Source organism: Mauremys mutica, chromosome 3 (assembly GCF_020497125.1).
Source record: "Mauremys mutica isolate MM-2020 ecotype Southern chromosome 3, ASM2049712v1, whole genome shotgun sequence".
In the NCBI taxonomy this organism is placed as follows: Eukaryota; Metazoa; Chordata; order Testudines; family Geoemydidae; genus Mauremys; species Mauremys mutica.
In genome coordinates this window covers 77,736,715-77,752,417 of record NC_059074.1, presented here as the reverse complement: position 1 = coordinate 77,752,417, position 15,703 = coordinate 77,736,715, and the positions used below count along the sequence as shown (strand labels likewise).

Below are 15,703 nucleotides of genomic sequence, written 5' to 3'. Positions count from 1 at the left end.
TCCCATGAAAGTTAGGAAGTCCAAGACCTTGCAAAAAAGAAATAAAACACATTTTTAATTTTTTGTAAAACAACAAAGGAAAGGAAAAAAAGACACAATCCCATTTTTCTTTCCTTTGCAGTTCACCTTTAAGATTATTTTGTGTAAGACATATTGCTGCTTACTGCTGTAATCTGTGTAAAAGTACAAATCAGTCATCTCATCCTGTAATCTTTATTCACATACACTGAAGTCAGTTGCATTATTTGTGTAATAAATTATTGCAGAATGGGCCTAATAAATTGTTTCCATAACAGCAAAAAGGTGGGGGAGGGGGAACATGTCATAGTTAATATTTATATTATATAATAAATGACAAAAACACATATTTGGAAAATGTGTTGTGCCCTCGATGTAAAGTGCACGTGTCCCTAAGTTGTTTTAGTAACCATAATAAGTAATAAAATCTTCCTTTAAGCAGTGGTTTTCATCCCAAAACATTTAAAAACATGTATGCAGGATTTGCTTCACCTACCTTTTAAATGCAATCACCTCTGTGGTGAAATGCAACAAGTTTAACAGAGTTCAGGGATAAGAACAGGAGTACTTGTGGTACCTTTGAGACTAACAAATTTATTTGAGCATAAGCTTTCGTGGGCTACAGCCCACTTCATCAGATGCATAGAATGGAACATATAGTAAGAAGATATATATACATACAGAGAACATGAAAAGGTGGCAGTTAATTAAGATGAGTTATTATCAGCAGGAGAAAAAAAGCTTTTGTAGTGATAATCAAGATGGCCCATTCCAGATGGTTGACAAGAAGGTGTGAGGATACTTAACATGGGGAAATAGATTCAATTTGTGTAATGACCCAGCCACTCCCAGTCTCTATTCAAGCCCAAGTTAATGGTATCTAGCTTGCAAATTAATTCTAGTTCAATAGTTTCTCATTGGAGTCTGTTTTTGAAGCTTTTCTGTTGCAAAATTGCCACCTTTAAGTCTGTTACTGAGTGACCAGAGAGGTTGAAGTGTTCTCCTACTGGTTTTTGAATTTTATGATTCCTGATGTCAGATTTCTGTCCATTTATTCTTTTGCACAGAGACTGTCCGGTTTGGCCAATGTACAGGAATGAACATGAAGAATATCAAATGTAGCAAACTGGAGGGGAATTGTCATGGGCAGAATGTGGTTAACCAAACTAGACAGCTGCTGCTTATAAAAATTTGAAATCTTGTTGACCCAATAAATGAAATGAGCTTCTGTTGTGTGAATGCTGACATCGTGTTCTCTACAAAGATCACAGTATAGTTACATACTGAGCTACCCCTCAGCTTGCTACAGACATCCAGTTATGGGTCTGACATTATGCAGTGAGAAATGCAGCTACTGTATGTTCATTTAAACCAAACTAACCAGGAGGAAAAAGCTCTGCACCTTTTGAAGAATCTGGAAATTTCTCTCCCAAAACTATGAGATTCACTTGGAATACATGGATCTGAATGGATTCCCAAAAAATCTCTACAGAAGAGCGAATGCTTACCCAAGAAAAATTCGTAGATAATCCTGGATGCAAAATTACCTTACTATTTACTTGCAGATTTTGATCCAAGTGTGCCTTTTGGATGAGATGTAAAGTGCCTTTTGGCAACTTCAAGATCCATGGAACACACTGAATGGCAGGCGTGATGTCTTGGTCACGTTCAAATACATGTATTCCAATTCCGGCCTAAATAAAATCTCCCCATTAATTCAATTGAATAAGATAGTCTTCTTCATTTTCTGCCCTGAACTGCTGTTACCATATGCTGTTAAAATATCACCTTGGTCAATGCAGACGTGGCTGCACTCCAGTGACAGAAAAAGTGATCACTACATATAATGTAAATTTTAAATGCAATGATTGCAAAATGCTTTGAATCTTCTGAAATTAAATTTGTTTTACAAACATAACACTATTATTAACATTATTATTACTATACCTCATCATATCACAAAGGATCCAAAACAACTAAACAGTCAAAAAATAATAAAGTACAAAACAATAAGGGAAATTTGCAAGCACCTTAACATCACACTGGCCTCTGATTCCCCAAGTTTCAGTTCAAATGTGACCTAATAATGTTATGTTGTGCATTGTTTAATCTAATCTTCTAACATGCATTGCAGCACATTTATAATAAGATTATTCAGCCAACATTAATTTGCCTTGCAGATTGGAGAGTATGAAAATAAGGTACTTTCTAGTTTCTCCTTGCATTATTCACTGAACATATAATAATAGTTTCTGTAGAAGAGATTAAGGGAAGGAAAGATTAAAACTCTGAAAAAACAATATATGTAAATCTAAATATGAGACATCAGCCTTGCAGTTGTTTGCATTGACTGCAAAATATTTGTTAGTTTCTGATGAAAGTAGGTTTTCTCCTTGTTAAAAGGAAAATCCTTAGTATTCACATTTAGAAAAGACAAGTAAATCTCCTTTTTTATGGTTTCTTATCTCCAGTAACAGAAACCATTTCACTCATCAACCACATTTACATTGAAAGCATTACTTGAACTTTCCATGCCTTCCAAAAATCAGTAACAGTCAATAAAAAAGTAAGTTATACTTCTGATCACTTGATTCATGGGACAGTTGTGTGCAAATCCTTGTACAAGTGTGCTTGGTTCTAAACAGTGGGGCAAAGGGATCCAGGGATATTCCAAAAACTCAGCATAGAAGAGAGCTTACTTAACCTGCATTCAATCTTGATAATGTAATAATGAGTCTTTTAAAAGGATAATTTTAATTCCCCTATCTACAGCAATAAAAACTGTGTACAGCTAATCTCGTTTGCCCTTTCAATTAAACTTGTTCAGGACGTTCTATTTAGTCAGCACCCTGAATGGGTCATTAAAATTCTTGTTCTGTAAGAGTTGTGTGCAGTGCACTGTTGTTTTTAAATTCCATTAAATCCAAATGGTCTTTATCGCCCCATGACCACTGCGACTTCAATCAGCCAGTTTAATTACCTTACAAAATTGTCAGCAGAAGCAGCAAAGACAAACAGGAATGGCTGTGACGTTATCAAATTGAAATCTTCCTCTGTGCTGTTTAATCTGGACCAGTCAATAACAAAGCTTCTCACCTCCTTCCTTTCTTCCCGAGGCTCTTAACCTTACTCTTCCTCCAAAAGATTGCTGCTGCTGTTGTTGTGTTTAAGACAGATTTTGAATACCTCGCTCTGAGGACTTTAATACACTTTGAAGGCTCCTTGCCCTTGGCAAGTAAAATTTTCACTAGCTCCCAACAAACAAAGAAATACAACAGTCCTGAATCTTTAAGGGTTGCTGAACCCGACAGCTCTTTTCCAGATTTCACCGTTTCCCTGATCTGAAGACAGATACCCCCCCCACACAACACACACGTGCACACGCATAGATTAAGTACATGTCGAAAGATAGGTAAATAGAATAGATCCTTCCACTTAAACTCGGTCTGACTTTACCTTCCCAGTTCGGGGATTGCAATAGCAATGTACAGTCATGTCGGCGGAAGAGGAATCAAATGGAAAGAAACTCCACACTCGAGATGCCTAACACCGAGTACAAAGCAGTAAAACACTATTGCCCGAGAGGTATAGATGTATGTCTGGGGAGCCTGCAAACTATATAAGCCCAGTGTCCAGAAAGGCAGCTTTCCCTGTATGCTACCTAGTGTCTTTGCTAGTTTTAATGATGGTCTGGCAAAACGGTCGGTAATACATAGTTGGCCATCCGCGATGGCATTAGGAGCTAATTCCAGCTGCTGGCCACGTACTGTCTTCCTTATTCTGGCGCGTGGTAAAAGTTTCTATGAAAAGAGACTCATTTGGCTCAGTGGGAATGAACACGACGAAGCAATAATGGAGATGAAGCCCAAATGCCAAATCTTCATTGAAGAAGCCCCTGCTGTGCAGTAATTTCTGTCACTGGGAGCCATTAGAAAAGAGACCAAAAATGAGGTGAGTTTTCCTTTTTATTTTTAAGACAATAAAACCACTTTCAATTGTTTTCTGGACATATTTTCCCCAATTTGATGAAGGGCAAACACGCAAATGTAACACTTGAAGGGGCTGGTAGGGGGAATGGATCAATATGCCCTGTGCTTTCCCGGAGAGGGGCTCAGTTCTGACTGTTCCTAGTTCTACCGCATTCCCTGAGAGAGAGAGTTGGGCCTTCCTTTGCTTTTGCACCCACGGGGGAAAGAATCTGTGCAATTAAGTTTAGAAGGGTAACTAACCACAATATTCAGCTAACTCCCCCCATAGGCTTGGAATCTGTTTTTATTGGAGACGTCCACAACAGCTGAGCAACAAAAGGTCACTCTCTATAGGGAGTTGTAGTCCTGATTCTCAGCCTTCCTTTCTTTTGTGGATGTAGAAGTGGCGTTTTGTGATTTCATTTCCTTGTAGGTTTGTTTTTACAGTGACATTGAAAATAAAGAAGAGAGAGAGGGAGGGACATAAGGTCAAGGGACTAGTCATGGTTCAGAGCTTTATGTCTTCAATATACATTCACCGACAGTGCTTGTAATTAGGGGAAATGTAAATTAATCCCAAGTAACCAAATTCTGTTCTCCTGATTCTAGCCAGTTGTCACGCTGATGATGTCCATGCACTACCAGGACAAAGTGAGCAGGATCTGTCTGGCCTCAGATACCTGCTTTTAAATATAGGAAGGGCCTAACATGATTTAGAAATCCTGAAAGGTGTGATTTAAATAAGATGGGGAATTTTAAAACGCTCAAAACATCTAAAATAGGTTACTTGAAGTAGCCAAATGTTTGTAAATGCTCCATTGTCCCATACCACACTTGACAGTGATGAGTTGTTACTGGTATAAACTGTATATAGTTGTCATGATTAACCTCTTAGCACTAACAGTACTTGCTGGGCATTGCTTTTACACCCGGATTTCTGCTACCTCCTAGCTCCTTTGTCCAGTTTGTTTTGTTAGAACCAGAGGACTCTGATCCTTAAACACTGCTTGCTTCTGATCAGCTTGTGGTGCGTTGAAGAGGGGACCTGGGGAAGTGATTGTGCACTAGGAAAATATCGTGGACATTTAAAAAATCAGTAGTAGGTGCATCTAAACTCAGCACCAGCCGAAGTTGCTTATCTTGGTCCTGAAACGCTTTGGTCTGAGGCTCTCATGAACGCAGTGACCCCACTCTTGCGTGTAAGTAGGCTGCTGTGGGCAAACAAATACAGGTAAATATAGTGATGGAAAGACCATCGTGTGTGGCGGTGAGGGCGGGCTGATTTACGGAGTGGCTTAATGATGTGCACAGAGGTGTGTTTGATTCAGGTTTAGGACTTCCTTTTCTTATAAATCAACAGTACATTTAAAAAGTGATCCACGGACCGACTTACCTGTGCATTTCTGCAACTCCAAGAGCTAAGGTATGGATTTCTGCCAGAGTTAGACTTAACACAGCGGAGACAACAGTGATGCAAATAAGACACTGTTCTGGCCTCTCCTTTTATTCTAAGGCTAGAACCTCGTGTTATAATCACAATAATATTTTCAGTGCCTCTTCTTAATTCTCTTTCAAATTCTTGACTACCGTGGGTGCAAGTCTCGTGCCTATTTTGGGGGGGGGGGAGGCTTGTGTACAGGAAAGTATTCGGGAACTGCAACGAGAGAGTTGGCTGTATGCCATTTACAAGGGATCGCTTTATTGCGGTGCCAAAATATCAGCTGGTCCTGCTCCAGCAACAGGAGTCAGAAATCCACGCAGACATTTTTCCTGCATCTGGACTGGGTGGGTAAAGGCTAGGTTGACTTAATGTTGCTAGAGAGTTAGTTATGGTCGCACATCAGCCTTTCCTGGGCTCGATCCAAAGCGCGTGGGTAAAAATGAGTGAGTGAGGCTGCCTATGACAAATAACCCGGGCGTTCGGCTTTCCTGTGCGGCTGCTGAAAGGTAGCTTGAAGGGGGGCTGACAGGACAGGCCGGCTAGTCTCAACAGTGGCACAGCCGTGGGAAGGACAATGCGACTCCATGGTGGGTTCATTTGCACAGGAGGAATGAGGGGGCTGGAGCGCTGGCAAGCTACACGATCTCCCCTGTTGCCATAGCGCTGCTAGCTGCGAAGGAAAAGCGGGGGCTGGCAGGCTGCCTTTTAACGGGAATCTTCCGCGCTCCTGCCTAGACCCAGGAAGAACTCCGATGGGCAACACCAGACCCATCAGTTCAGTAGCAAGGACATTTCGGAGTGGCATGTAGCACGGTGGGAACTGCGGCCGGGGAGGGAGAAGGCGGGGAGAGGGGAGCGCGATATGATTACCACTTGAAATAATTCAAGATTTTCATTACACAATTGTTATTCCCGGCTTCCCCCAGCCAAACGATCTAACCCGCCTGGGAATGCACAGCCCTTCTCTTACATTCAGAATAAGGGCAGTTTTACTCCTGGACTAAATTAAAAGCTAAACTCGATCACAATGAGAGAGATGCAACAGGCCACGCGGACAAGCGAAAAGAAGCCCTTTTCCTCACTCCCAGGACTCCACACGAGAAATAAAAATAACTTTGACGCCCCTCCCCCAACCCGCAGAGACCGAGAGTAAAGGCGACTTTTTAAGCATGGAAAGGCACCAAATGGTTCCGAAGTGTCTTTCTAGGGTTTTGCAACAAACCAGTGTGAACACCAACCATCGGAGTCTAACCCCAAAACCGAGATGTATGTCCCGGAGACAGACTGGGAGAGGAAGTTAGTCTGGAAAACACACTTTGGGAAAGGCACCCAATAAAACCCCGATGTGACCTTAAGATTCTTATTTTTCTAATATAAAAACACAGGTTGATCAATGATATTCTAATAAGTGTTCCAGCCTCATAATTCAACAAGGATGCTGCTACTGACGAGGCCAGCTTGAATTAACCCACAGATCAGCATTTGGTGATGGTGGAGATGGAAAGGTGCTTGTTTTCATAGCTACCTCTGAAAGTAATTCAAACTCATAGATACCAACGCTCAGCAACAATTGTGAACCTGTTTCGGGTACAGACGGATAACTGGGCAGCGCCAGACGACATTCAGTCATTGCATGATTGCACTGCAATGTCAACGGAGCCGATTCAATGCAAAATAAACCCCGCGATGATATATGGACCTGTTTAGCCGTGTCCAAAGAAACAAGCATTCCTGAAGATGGTTGCTAAGAGCAACGGGCCTTAAGCACCACCTTTAAACCAGATGAAGGCAGAAGAAAGTACACTAGCAATTCAGCACACGAGATCAATAACAACCCGTCGCCTTTTTAATCATTACCAGCCTTCCATTCAACACGAAAATGATTTTTTTTAAAGAAATGCAAGACATTCTACCTTTCCCAAGCAAACGAGAGCTGTTAATGGCTCTTGCAATCGCTACAGTGTAAACAATGCAGATACAGAAAAGGAAAGGCAGCATTTTCTTTTGCATACGTAACAAGCTGGCACACAGGATGCCGCTTGCTTGGCACCGCAACTTTTCCAATGCGTGTACAATATGAGAAAGTAAGTCACACACAAACACTAAGCTAGTACCACTTAGGCTGGCGATTGACTGGATCAGTGTTCTTCGCAATTCTCACCACCTTAACTCTTATCTACTTTGCCGAACTTTTCATGCCCAGCTCTGCCCCAATGGCAGGAAACAACATGAGCTTCCAGCGGTTGTTGAACGTTCCTCTTGCTGCTGCTTCCCTAACTAACCCTACATGTGGGAGGCTTTCTAGCAGAAATGCCACACCCGGTTTTTAATACTAGTTTCCAGGAGACGCTGAGGGTTTCCTTGATCTGTGAAACCGCTATGCTTGTTGTCACTGCTCTGCCTATGACATCTCTCAGTCTCTTTGTCTTACAGGGGAAATAATTACCAAGTCACTTTCCCTGATGAGAGGAGCTTTTCTGAAATGTGTCATAGCCCTGCATCAATGCCTCTTTGGTATCCCACTAATCGCTGATAAACAATCTGTTCTACTACAGCGGAACCCCCAATAAAGTAAACTACAAGATCTTTCAAGAACAACAGAACTGAAGGTCTCTTCCAGGGTCACATTAATATTGAATCTGCCCCGAAGCTCTGACTGAGAGAGGGCCATGGAAAAGCTGGAGGTCGAAACTTACTTACTAGTTGTCAGATTTTTAACTAATCAACAGCTATTTTAGCCGCGTTTCCTACTGCTATGGAAACAAAAAAGGCACAGCACGAGGAATCCACACAAGCTCTGATCACCCCGCAGAGCTTCCGGGAAGCACGTTTGACAGTCATTTTTTTCCTTATTATTATTTATTACTATGATCGGCGACACAAAAACAAACAATTTAGCCATGCGGACACAAAATAAAGAGGGTCTTCGGTAACTGACTCCAATAGCATCCCCCAGAGCCTGGTCTCTCTCTCCCCGCTCCCCACCTCTCGACATCATCGTGCATATAACTATTCAGCCTGAAATACACAATGTAAAGTGCGGGGGAAATCTTACCAAATCTTAATACATGTGTAGTTCCTTGAGAATATCCAATCCACAGTAAGCAAAGAAGGAGTCTAATGGTGCATCTGAAGACTGGATTAGTTAGAATCGGGGAAATAATCTTCATGGTGTTTCTATGCACACACGCGCTGCCTTACTTCCCCCTTCTAAGCGTCAGGTTCCCCGGTAGGGTAAGAGTGAGGATACGTAGACTGTTAGCCCTCAGACACGATCACGGCATGGTCACAGAGAGAGGAGAGAGTCTACGCTTCCCAAACCCATTAGCAATCCCTGCATGTTCTTCATTCACTGCGCCAAGAAGCAACCTTCAACTGCAAGGAATGGTGGGACATCCATGTTAGTCGGGGGAGAATCCTTGCGAAATCCAAACACACACAATGTCCAGCCGGGTAAACCTGGGAGGCAAGAAAGGAGGGAAATCGATAAGTAATCCACCTTGAGAAATCGCCGAGCTATCGCCACATAGCGAGAGCCAACGAGCTCCGGGCGTTTTAGTGGCGAAGCTTTTGCTGTGCTCCCATTCTACTGCACTGCTGCACAGCTTCTGACGTGAAGCCAAGATTAAGTGAGAAAAATTGAGATAGCTCTTCGCTTCTTAAGGCTGCCTGCCAGGCAGCCTTCCCAATTTCTGCCATGTAACCGACCTGATCGCCTCGCGTTGTTGAAAAATCAGCTCCGTTTTATTTACGTGCGTACAATTATTATTTGTGTTTATTTTCTATAATAGCTATTTTCCTGCAAAGGGGCAGCGATGGTGTACGTGCGCGCGCGGTTCTATAAAAATCAGTTCATGAATTTTAACAGCTGACTAGCTGGGTGGAAATCACTTAGCCTCGGAGTTCTGAAAGAGGAGGTATTACAAGGGGTGACAGTATGTCATGAAGGGTATCAGGCTAAGGCTTAGGCTAAAAAAGGTCCCAATCGTTTAATTCGCTTCCTATTACTTATGCACATTTTAATGCTATTAATGTAAACGTGATGACTTGTATACTGACTGTCTTTTGGCAACTTGTAGCTGACTCTGATCACCGAACATCCAAGCTTTAGCAAAGTACAGAACAAATTTGCAGTGTTAAAAAAATAAATATATCTAATGCTGAATTGAAAGTCCTACATATTCATTTTGCTCAGTTTGCTTGAAACGACAATGCTATTTGAAAGAGAGGATGTGTGGATTTACATGTTTCATATTCTACACTCCAAAATGCCTCTCTAGCTTTGGCACTAAACTCTCTTTGACTGTGGTTTTATTAAGGTTCTACTTTTTATACTTGCATAGCGAGACCTATGGTTAAAATGGGACTGTAGTCTAAACACATGTAATATTCCACTATCATTAGTAAGTATAACAGTACTTGCTAGTTTGCTTCTGGGACATTTAGTTTGCATCCTCAAACAGCTATGGACTTTTTTTCTTTTCTTTTCCTAATGTATTCCATATAAAGGTGCACTCATTCTCGGCAACATTTCAGATTTTCCTTGGTAATATAGTCAAGATACTTTAAGTTGTGTATTCACTCCTATGTGCATTCATTAAAACACATTGTTCGAGAATGGACAGCAATTTAAAAAAAATCTGAAAGTGAAGCTTTCACTGAAGCTATTTGGAGTTTTTATTATAGATATTAAAATACCATTCCTAGTACCCCACAAGGAAAATGAATGTAGATTCATCTGTATTCTGCCTGGGGTCTACCCTCTCTTTATTGCAGAAGAAAATCTCAGTGAGAGAGATTTTTATCACAGATGAAGACAGCATAGACTTGGCTTTACAGAACGTCAGACTGAAGAAACACATTCTTGGATCTATCAAGAGTGTAGCAACACAGACGTGAGTTGTGGTTAATTCTTAATAATTCTATGCAGAATAAGTGATATTAAAATTGAAATTACCTATAATCTTGAGACCATGTGTTCCTAAAAGCGTTAACAATTCACAATAACTTTCTACCCTTATGGGTTACTGATTTTCTCTGACCATGTCTTCTTCAGATATTGTAAAAATGCTGATGAAAAGAAATTTATATTCTGCGAGGGGCTTATTAAACATTGCTGATTTCTTGTCTTTAAAATGGAGGCATAACTGCAGTGTCAAAAATAAGTATCATGAATGGCTACTTCTGCAGTCTAGCAGGCAATTCAATCAAATGATTTGACTATTGGAGTACTCTAAAAAGAACGCCTAGTGCTAAAAGCAAGGATATCTAGCGACTCCTTCAGTTCCCATTTAGAATATCTCTCAGGAAAATGTACAGTTTGCGGTGCTCTTTCATGTATTTGCTGTTTCATTTACTCTGATCTACTTGTTCATATCTTATCTTGGTCCAAGGAGGAATAAAACTGACTTGAGTGGTAACTGTGCATTCTTAATTTTGCTACAGTAATGAATTAGCGGAGGTTAGGCATCTTCAAATGCTCATTGGGTTGCGAATTATCAGAATGTAGCACTATTTATAGACTGAACTTTTAAAAAGCATGGAAAATTATAAGATTCATTGTCTTATTTTGCAAACGTAGCGCATTAATCAAGAAATGAGAATAAACTATTTTAACCATCTGTTATCCAAACTTATTTTCTAAACTACCTGGACAAATATGCAGCTACTTGTAATAAAAGACTAACAAAATTCCCAGCTTGCCAAGGCTCTTATACAAGCACTGAAACTTCAAAACCATCTATTATAAATGGATTTTAAAATTAAATGTTCAATATTCTACATTCCAAAACCTGTGCACATGCATGACATTCAAATTAACTCTCTTTTCACCCTCAATAACCGTCCAATACTAACCTGACAGCACTCACCACCATGGACAGCGACTGGACCTGTCCAGCTGAAATACGGTGGCGATAGGAGGGCTGCATTCCCTTTTCAGCACCACGGAGAGCACCACTCCTTAAGCATCATTGCCGTTGAGCTATATTACCTAAGACATGTGTCTTTTTACGTGTCAAAATACATTTCCCCCCTCCCATGGTTTCCCAATACAGAAAGGGAATTAATGTATTTTATTCACACTTTTAAAGACGCACTCTATTCTTTACTATGTTGGCCGGACTGTGTTTTTATTGGTATTTCACAGGGTTGCCTTGAGTATCTCCTTTATTATGTCCAACCACATATGTTTCTCTAGTATCTTATGAAAATATCTTTTTCTCAAGGAAGATTGTGGTTAACTCAGAATTCTTACATGGCGTCCTTACTTTTTGGTAAGGAATGTCTTGCAAGCCACCAAATATTTAGAACTCGGTGAAAAAAAATTGCCTACATTTGATGGCTAAAAATAATTTATAAAACATATAATTAGCTAAAGCCTAAACTCTACCATGTCCAGATTCCCAGCTGTTAAGAGGATTTCAGTTTCTCCTTATTAAACACCTTTTAAAACCCCTTTTTTCTCTTTTAAAATATTTTAGTATGAAAACTGAAAAGTGCCACAGCACCCCGCATGGCTTTTTCTTCCCAGTATTGTACACATCTAAAGGATTAACACGGCTAATTATACAGTATTTTACTGAGGGAGCTGATCTTGTCTTTTCAATGCTTGTTAACCCTGCTACTCAATTCTTTTCGGATATAGGGCTAGCTGAAGCTGGTGTCCACTGGGATCCTATCCTCCACATACCAATAATCTGCCACAATAAGGTTGAAATATTCAGTTTCCTGTTATAAGTCTTGATTTGTTCTTCAACTTCACCGCCTGGTAGCTACATGTTTTTTAGTGTCCAGGGCCAGCGCACAGGTGAAGCAGATAGGAAAATACATGTTTCAGCTGAAAAAAAATCTAAGTAGACATTGCGTAAATTCATTAAAAACTATGCTGGGTATTAAAAGCCTACTAATTGTGTGTTATGTGTGTGCCCTGTGTATCCAATGTTCTTATGTAAATAAAGTTTCCTTAGGAAAAGGGGGATTGGTTTAAATTATGCATTTAAGCGATTACTTTAAGCGATTACATATAAAAGATTACCTTTTATACAAAGTCTTTCTTCTTCAGAGCATATTTTATGTCCTTTACTTATACTAAAAGTTAATCTAGTTCCAGTTAGCTGCCACCTGCTGGGATATACATTTTTACCACAGCAATTTAAGACAATTCTTTCCATTATCAGGTCATAGCTACATATCTAAGAACTGACCACACAGCTTGTATCATGGGCCTTACATCACTTAACTTCCTGATTGTTTCCCTCCTAAGGATAACAGAGAGAAATGTAGAATCGGCGTGTGACATATGGTCCTTGACTCATTGTTCCTTGGACATTTTTCGGTGAATCGTTGCAAACGCCTCAGACTTGTCGGCCAGCAGAGTCTTCCTGCTGTTGCAATCTGATGAGAGGAAAGCAGTAGCCTTCTGCAACACCTGACCAACCCCACCAGATCCGTACACAGAAGTATTGCAGATTTGCTGACAAATCAGTAACCTGGTCCACCCCTTTAAACGTTTGCCAAAGTACTAAAATTAATGTTGATGTTATCAGTTAAAAACACATTGCGGCCCACTTGCACTCCACTCCCACAAGCTATAAAAACGGTAGGTCCCCCTTGTCTGTTATTAGCTTAGTCCAGATTTATAACCAAGTTTCTGCTGCGCCGATGATTAATGACATTTTAAGATGGTAATTAATTTTTTAGCTGCTGGAGAGACGTGCATCCTAATTAACGAACTGAGTATGTGATAGATTTACTTGTTCAGGCACTTTTGGACTTCACAGCAATGCACTCCTTGGCATATTTTTAAGCAGCAAAAGCAAACATTTATGGCTTTACCCATACATCAGCTTTCTCCCCCTGTTACCCCCCCCCCCACACACACACACACAGTATCTGGGAAAGGTTGGAGAAGGATTTTTCTTTATTCCACCAACAAGTTTCTAAGAAAAAACTGAAGGGAGCTTTTTCATTTGAACGCATTCCTTCATTTTCACTGCACACGCTGTATTGGCAGTCACGACTACATGATACCGAAAGGAATGTTTCCCACTGAATACAGAGAGCCTCAGACACTAGCCAGGTTTACAGTGGGTGGCTTCTCAAAGAATGTGGAATTTCATCTTTGATCAATAACAACAGGACTGTCTATCATAGAGTAGACAGTTGGTTGTATAATGTAGTAAATGACTGGACAGTGGAAGGGAGGAGAGAAGGGGGATGAGACATCAGACGAAGTACAGACTATTGTCCACCAAGTTAGAGCACATGTCTCATCCTTTCTCCTCAGATGGCTAGTTTTCTAAGGAAGGCGACTTGATGTATTTTTAAGACAAAATCGTGACCCCGGAGAAGGAAGTAAGCAAGGTCACAAGAGGAGATGACACCCCTCAAGCTTTTGAGGCTAACTCGGATTCTGCTCTGGCATATTGTGGCTATATAGCGCCGGAGAACCAGAGCAACAGATATCTCCGGGATACTTTGGGGGAAGCTGGTGTTGCTTTTGTTGCCCTAACCTGGAGGACAGGGGTTGCCAGCTGGATGACTGATAACTAGACAGTCCGTAGGAATCTGGGAGGCAGCAGTGCTCAGCTCAGCCAGCTGCAAGCCGGTCTGGATTTGTTCAAAGAAACCCCGACAATGCCACTTACAACAAACCATGCCCGGTGCAATCACCAGCCCGGCGGCTCTCGGGTGCCATCTCTCCCGCCCCTCGCCCTCTTCCGCTCGCCCCCTCCTTGCCCCCTTCCACGGAGAGCAGGAGAAATACCCAAGCCCGGGTATTTCAAAGAGGCGCGAGCCCCAAGCGCGGCCGGGGTCCCGCCCCGGAGGGGAGTTCTTACCTTGCGGTGCGGACAGGTGCTCGGCGCGGCTGGCCGGGTTCACGGGGCAGGCAGAGCCCGGGACCGATGCTGCCCACAAAGTAGCGCAGCAGTTGGCCGGGCTGTGGGAGCGAGGTGCCGGCGGCGCGCGGAGCTCGAGTGAAGGCAGCGGCGGCAGCGGCGGTAGCTGCAGCTGCAGCCCAGCAAAGAGACCCGCCTCCTGCCGGGAGCGCTGCGCTGCGCCCTTTAAAGGCACAGAGCTCCTTTTCCTGTTCCCCGAAGCGCCCCACGCACCGCTCACACCCCCAGCCGAGCCTGCCTCAAGCACAGGCCAGGCGGCGGGCTGCTTGCGACCCTGCTCCTTTGGCCCAGTCCCTCCCCCGCAGGCACGTGCAAGCTCCGCTGCAGACACCTCCTGGGAGGGGACAGAGCTCTGCTCTCGCAGCTGGGGCCAAAGGCAGCCGCGAGCCGGATGCCACATTTTGGCTTGGGTGCACCACAGAACCATGCAGCCGACCCCGTTCACAAGGGAGATAATACCGCACGTCGCGCTTGGAACCGCCAAGATTTGAACCGCTGCCAAGGGGAAGGGAGAAGGTGGGGAGGAATCGGGGGGTTGAAGAGCTAAGGAACTCACGCTGTCCTTATGTGCAAAATACCAGCAGGGGAGCTGAGTTACCTATAGCCTGCTGTGGGAATAGGATCTGCATTTATTCTTCAAGAGCAGTTGTCTTGGGGTTTAGGAAGGTATTAAAACGTACAAATCTAGTTCCCTTTGGCTACATCTCTATTGCTTCCGCCTGAGGGATTCCTCTTGCCCTCCCTGCTTGAATACACAGTTCTAAAAGTGGGAAGAAGCTGAGTTCTAGCACTTCCCCCTCCCCCCGCAGGAGCTGAGTCCCAGCACTGTGAGAATGTAAAGGGTGGAGGCGAATTTCTCGGGGGGGCGGGGGACAAAGATGCAGAGGCTAGAAGAGTGAACTGGGATGTTAAAGGCCATAGTTCTGGAAAGGAAGAAACAAACAGAACAGCTAATGGGAAGGTCTGATCAAACATCTACTATCTCCCTCTCTGACTTGCTCCCTAAGGCGACCTGACCCGTAACTTTACCGGAGTTCACTTCTGATATGTCTAAAGCTCACAAATTAACTGTAGAAACAAAGGAGCCTTTCCGATTTGCCCAGCCACCAAGCCCGAGCCCTGTCCCGCTTTAAAGCAGCGCTGCAGGAATTTCATGCATTCTGCTCTCCCCTGTTCAGGTTCCTATGCAGCCTTAGAAGAGTTTCCCTATTTTCCCATTCTCCCTCTGTTTTCTGCCTCCCATTTGAGACCTGCGTGGAAGCATTACAGGAATTCTCCTGCTTTCCTAGCTGTAGCTTCCCCCTGCGTTCTTGATTTCCAGCTCAGCTATGCCTGGAAGCTTTAGAGGAATTCCCCAGCTCAGCTCTCCTATCTTC

General features: G+C 42.7%; 1 protein-coding gene across 12 annotated transcripts in view; it reads right to left on the bottom strand.

The window, feature by feature from the left end:
• Positions 1 to 15,703, bottom strand: part of GRIK2 (glutamate ionotropic receptor kainate type subunit 2) — a 604,939-nt gene that overhangs the window by 589,054 nt on the left and 182 nt on the right. For 3 of the 12 annotated variants that reach the window (XM_045011186.1, XM_045011191.1, XM_045011178.1), the window contains exons 2-3: positions 12,659 to 12,822; positions 8,483 to 8,886 (exon numbers count right to left, since the gene is read on the bottom strand). The exons of 2 other annotated variants lie outside the window; for them this stretch is intronic. In XM_045011186.1, the coding sequence (XP_044867121.1) occupies positions 8,483 to 8,597 (115 nt within the window). In that variant the 5' untranslated portion in view covers positions 8,598 to 8,886; positions 12,659 to 12,822. Of the gene's footprint in view, positions 1 to 8,482; positions 8,887 to 12,658; positions 12,823 to 14,267; positions 14,407 to 14,883; positions 14,951 to 15,007; positions 15,692 to 15,703 lie in introns of those variants that run through there. 7 more of the 12 variants (XM_045011181.1, XM_045011182.1, XM_045011183.1 and 4 more) reach the window with 7 other exon arrangements.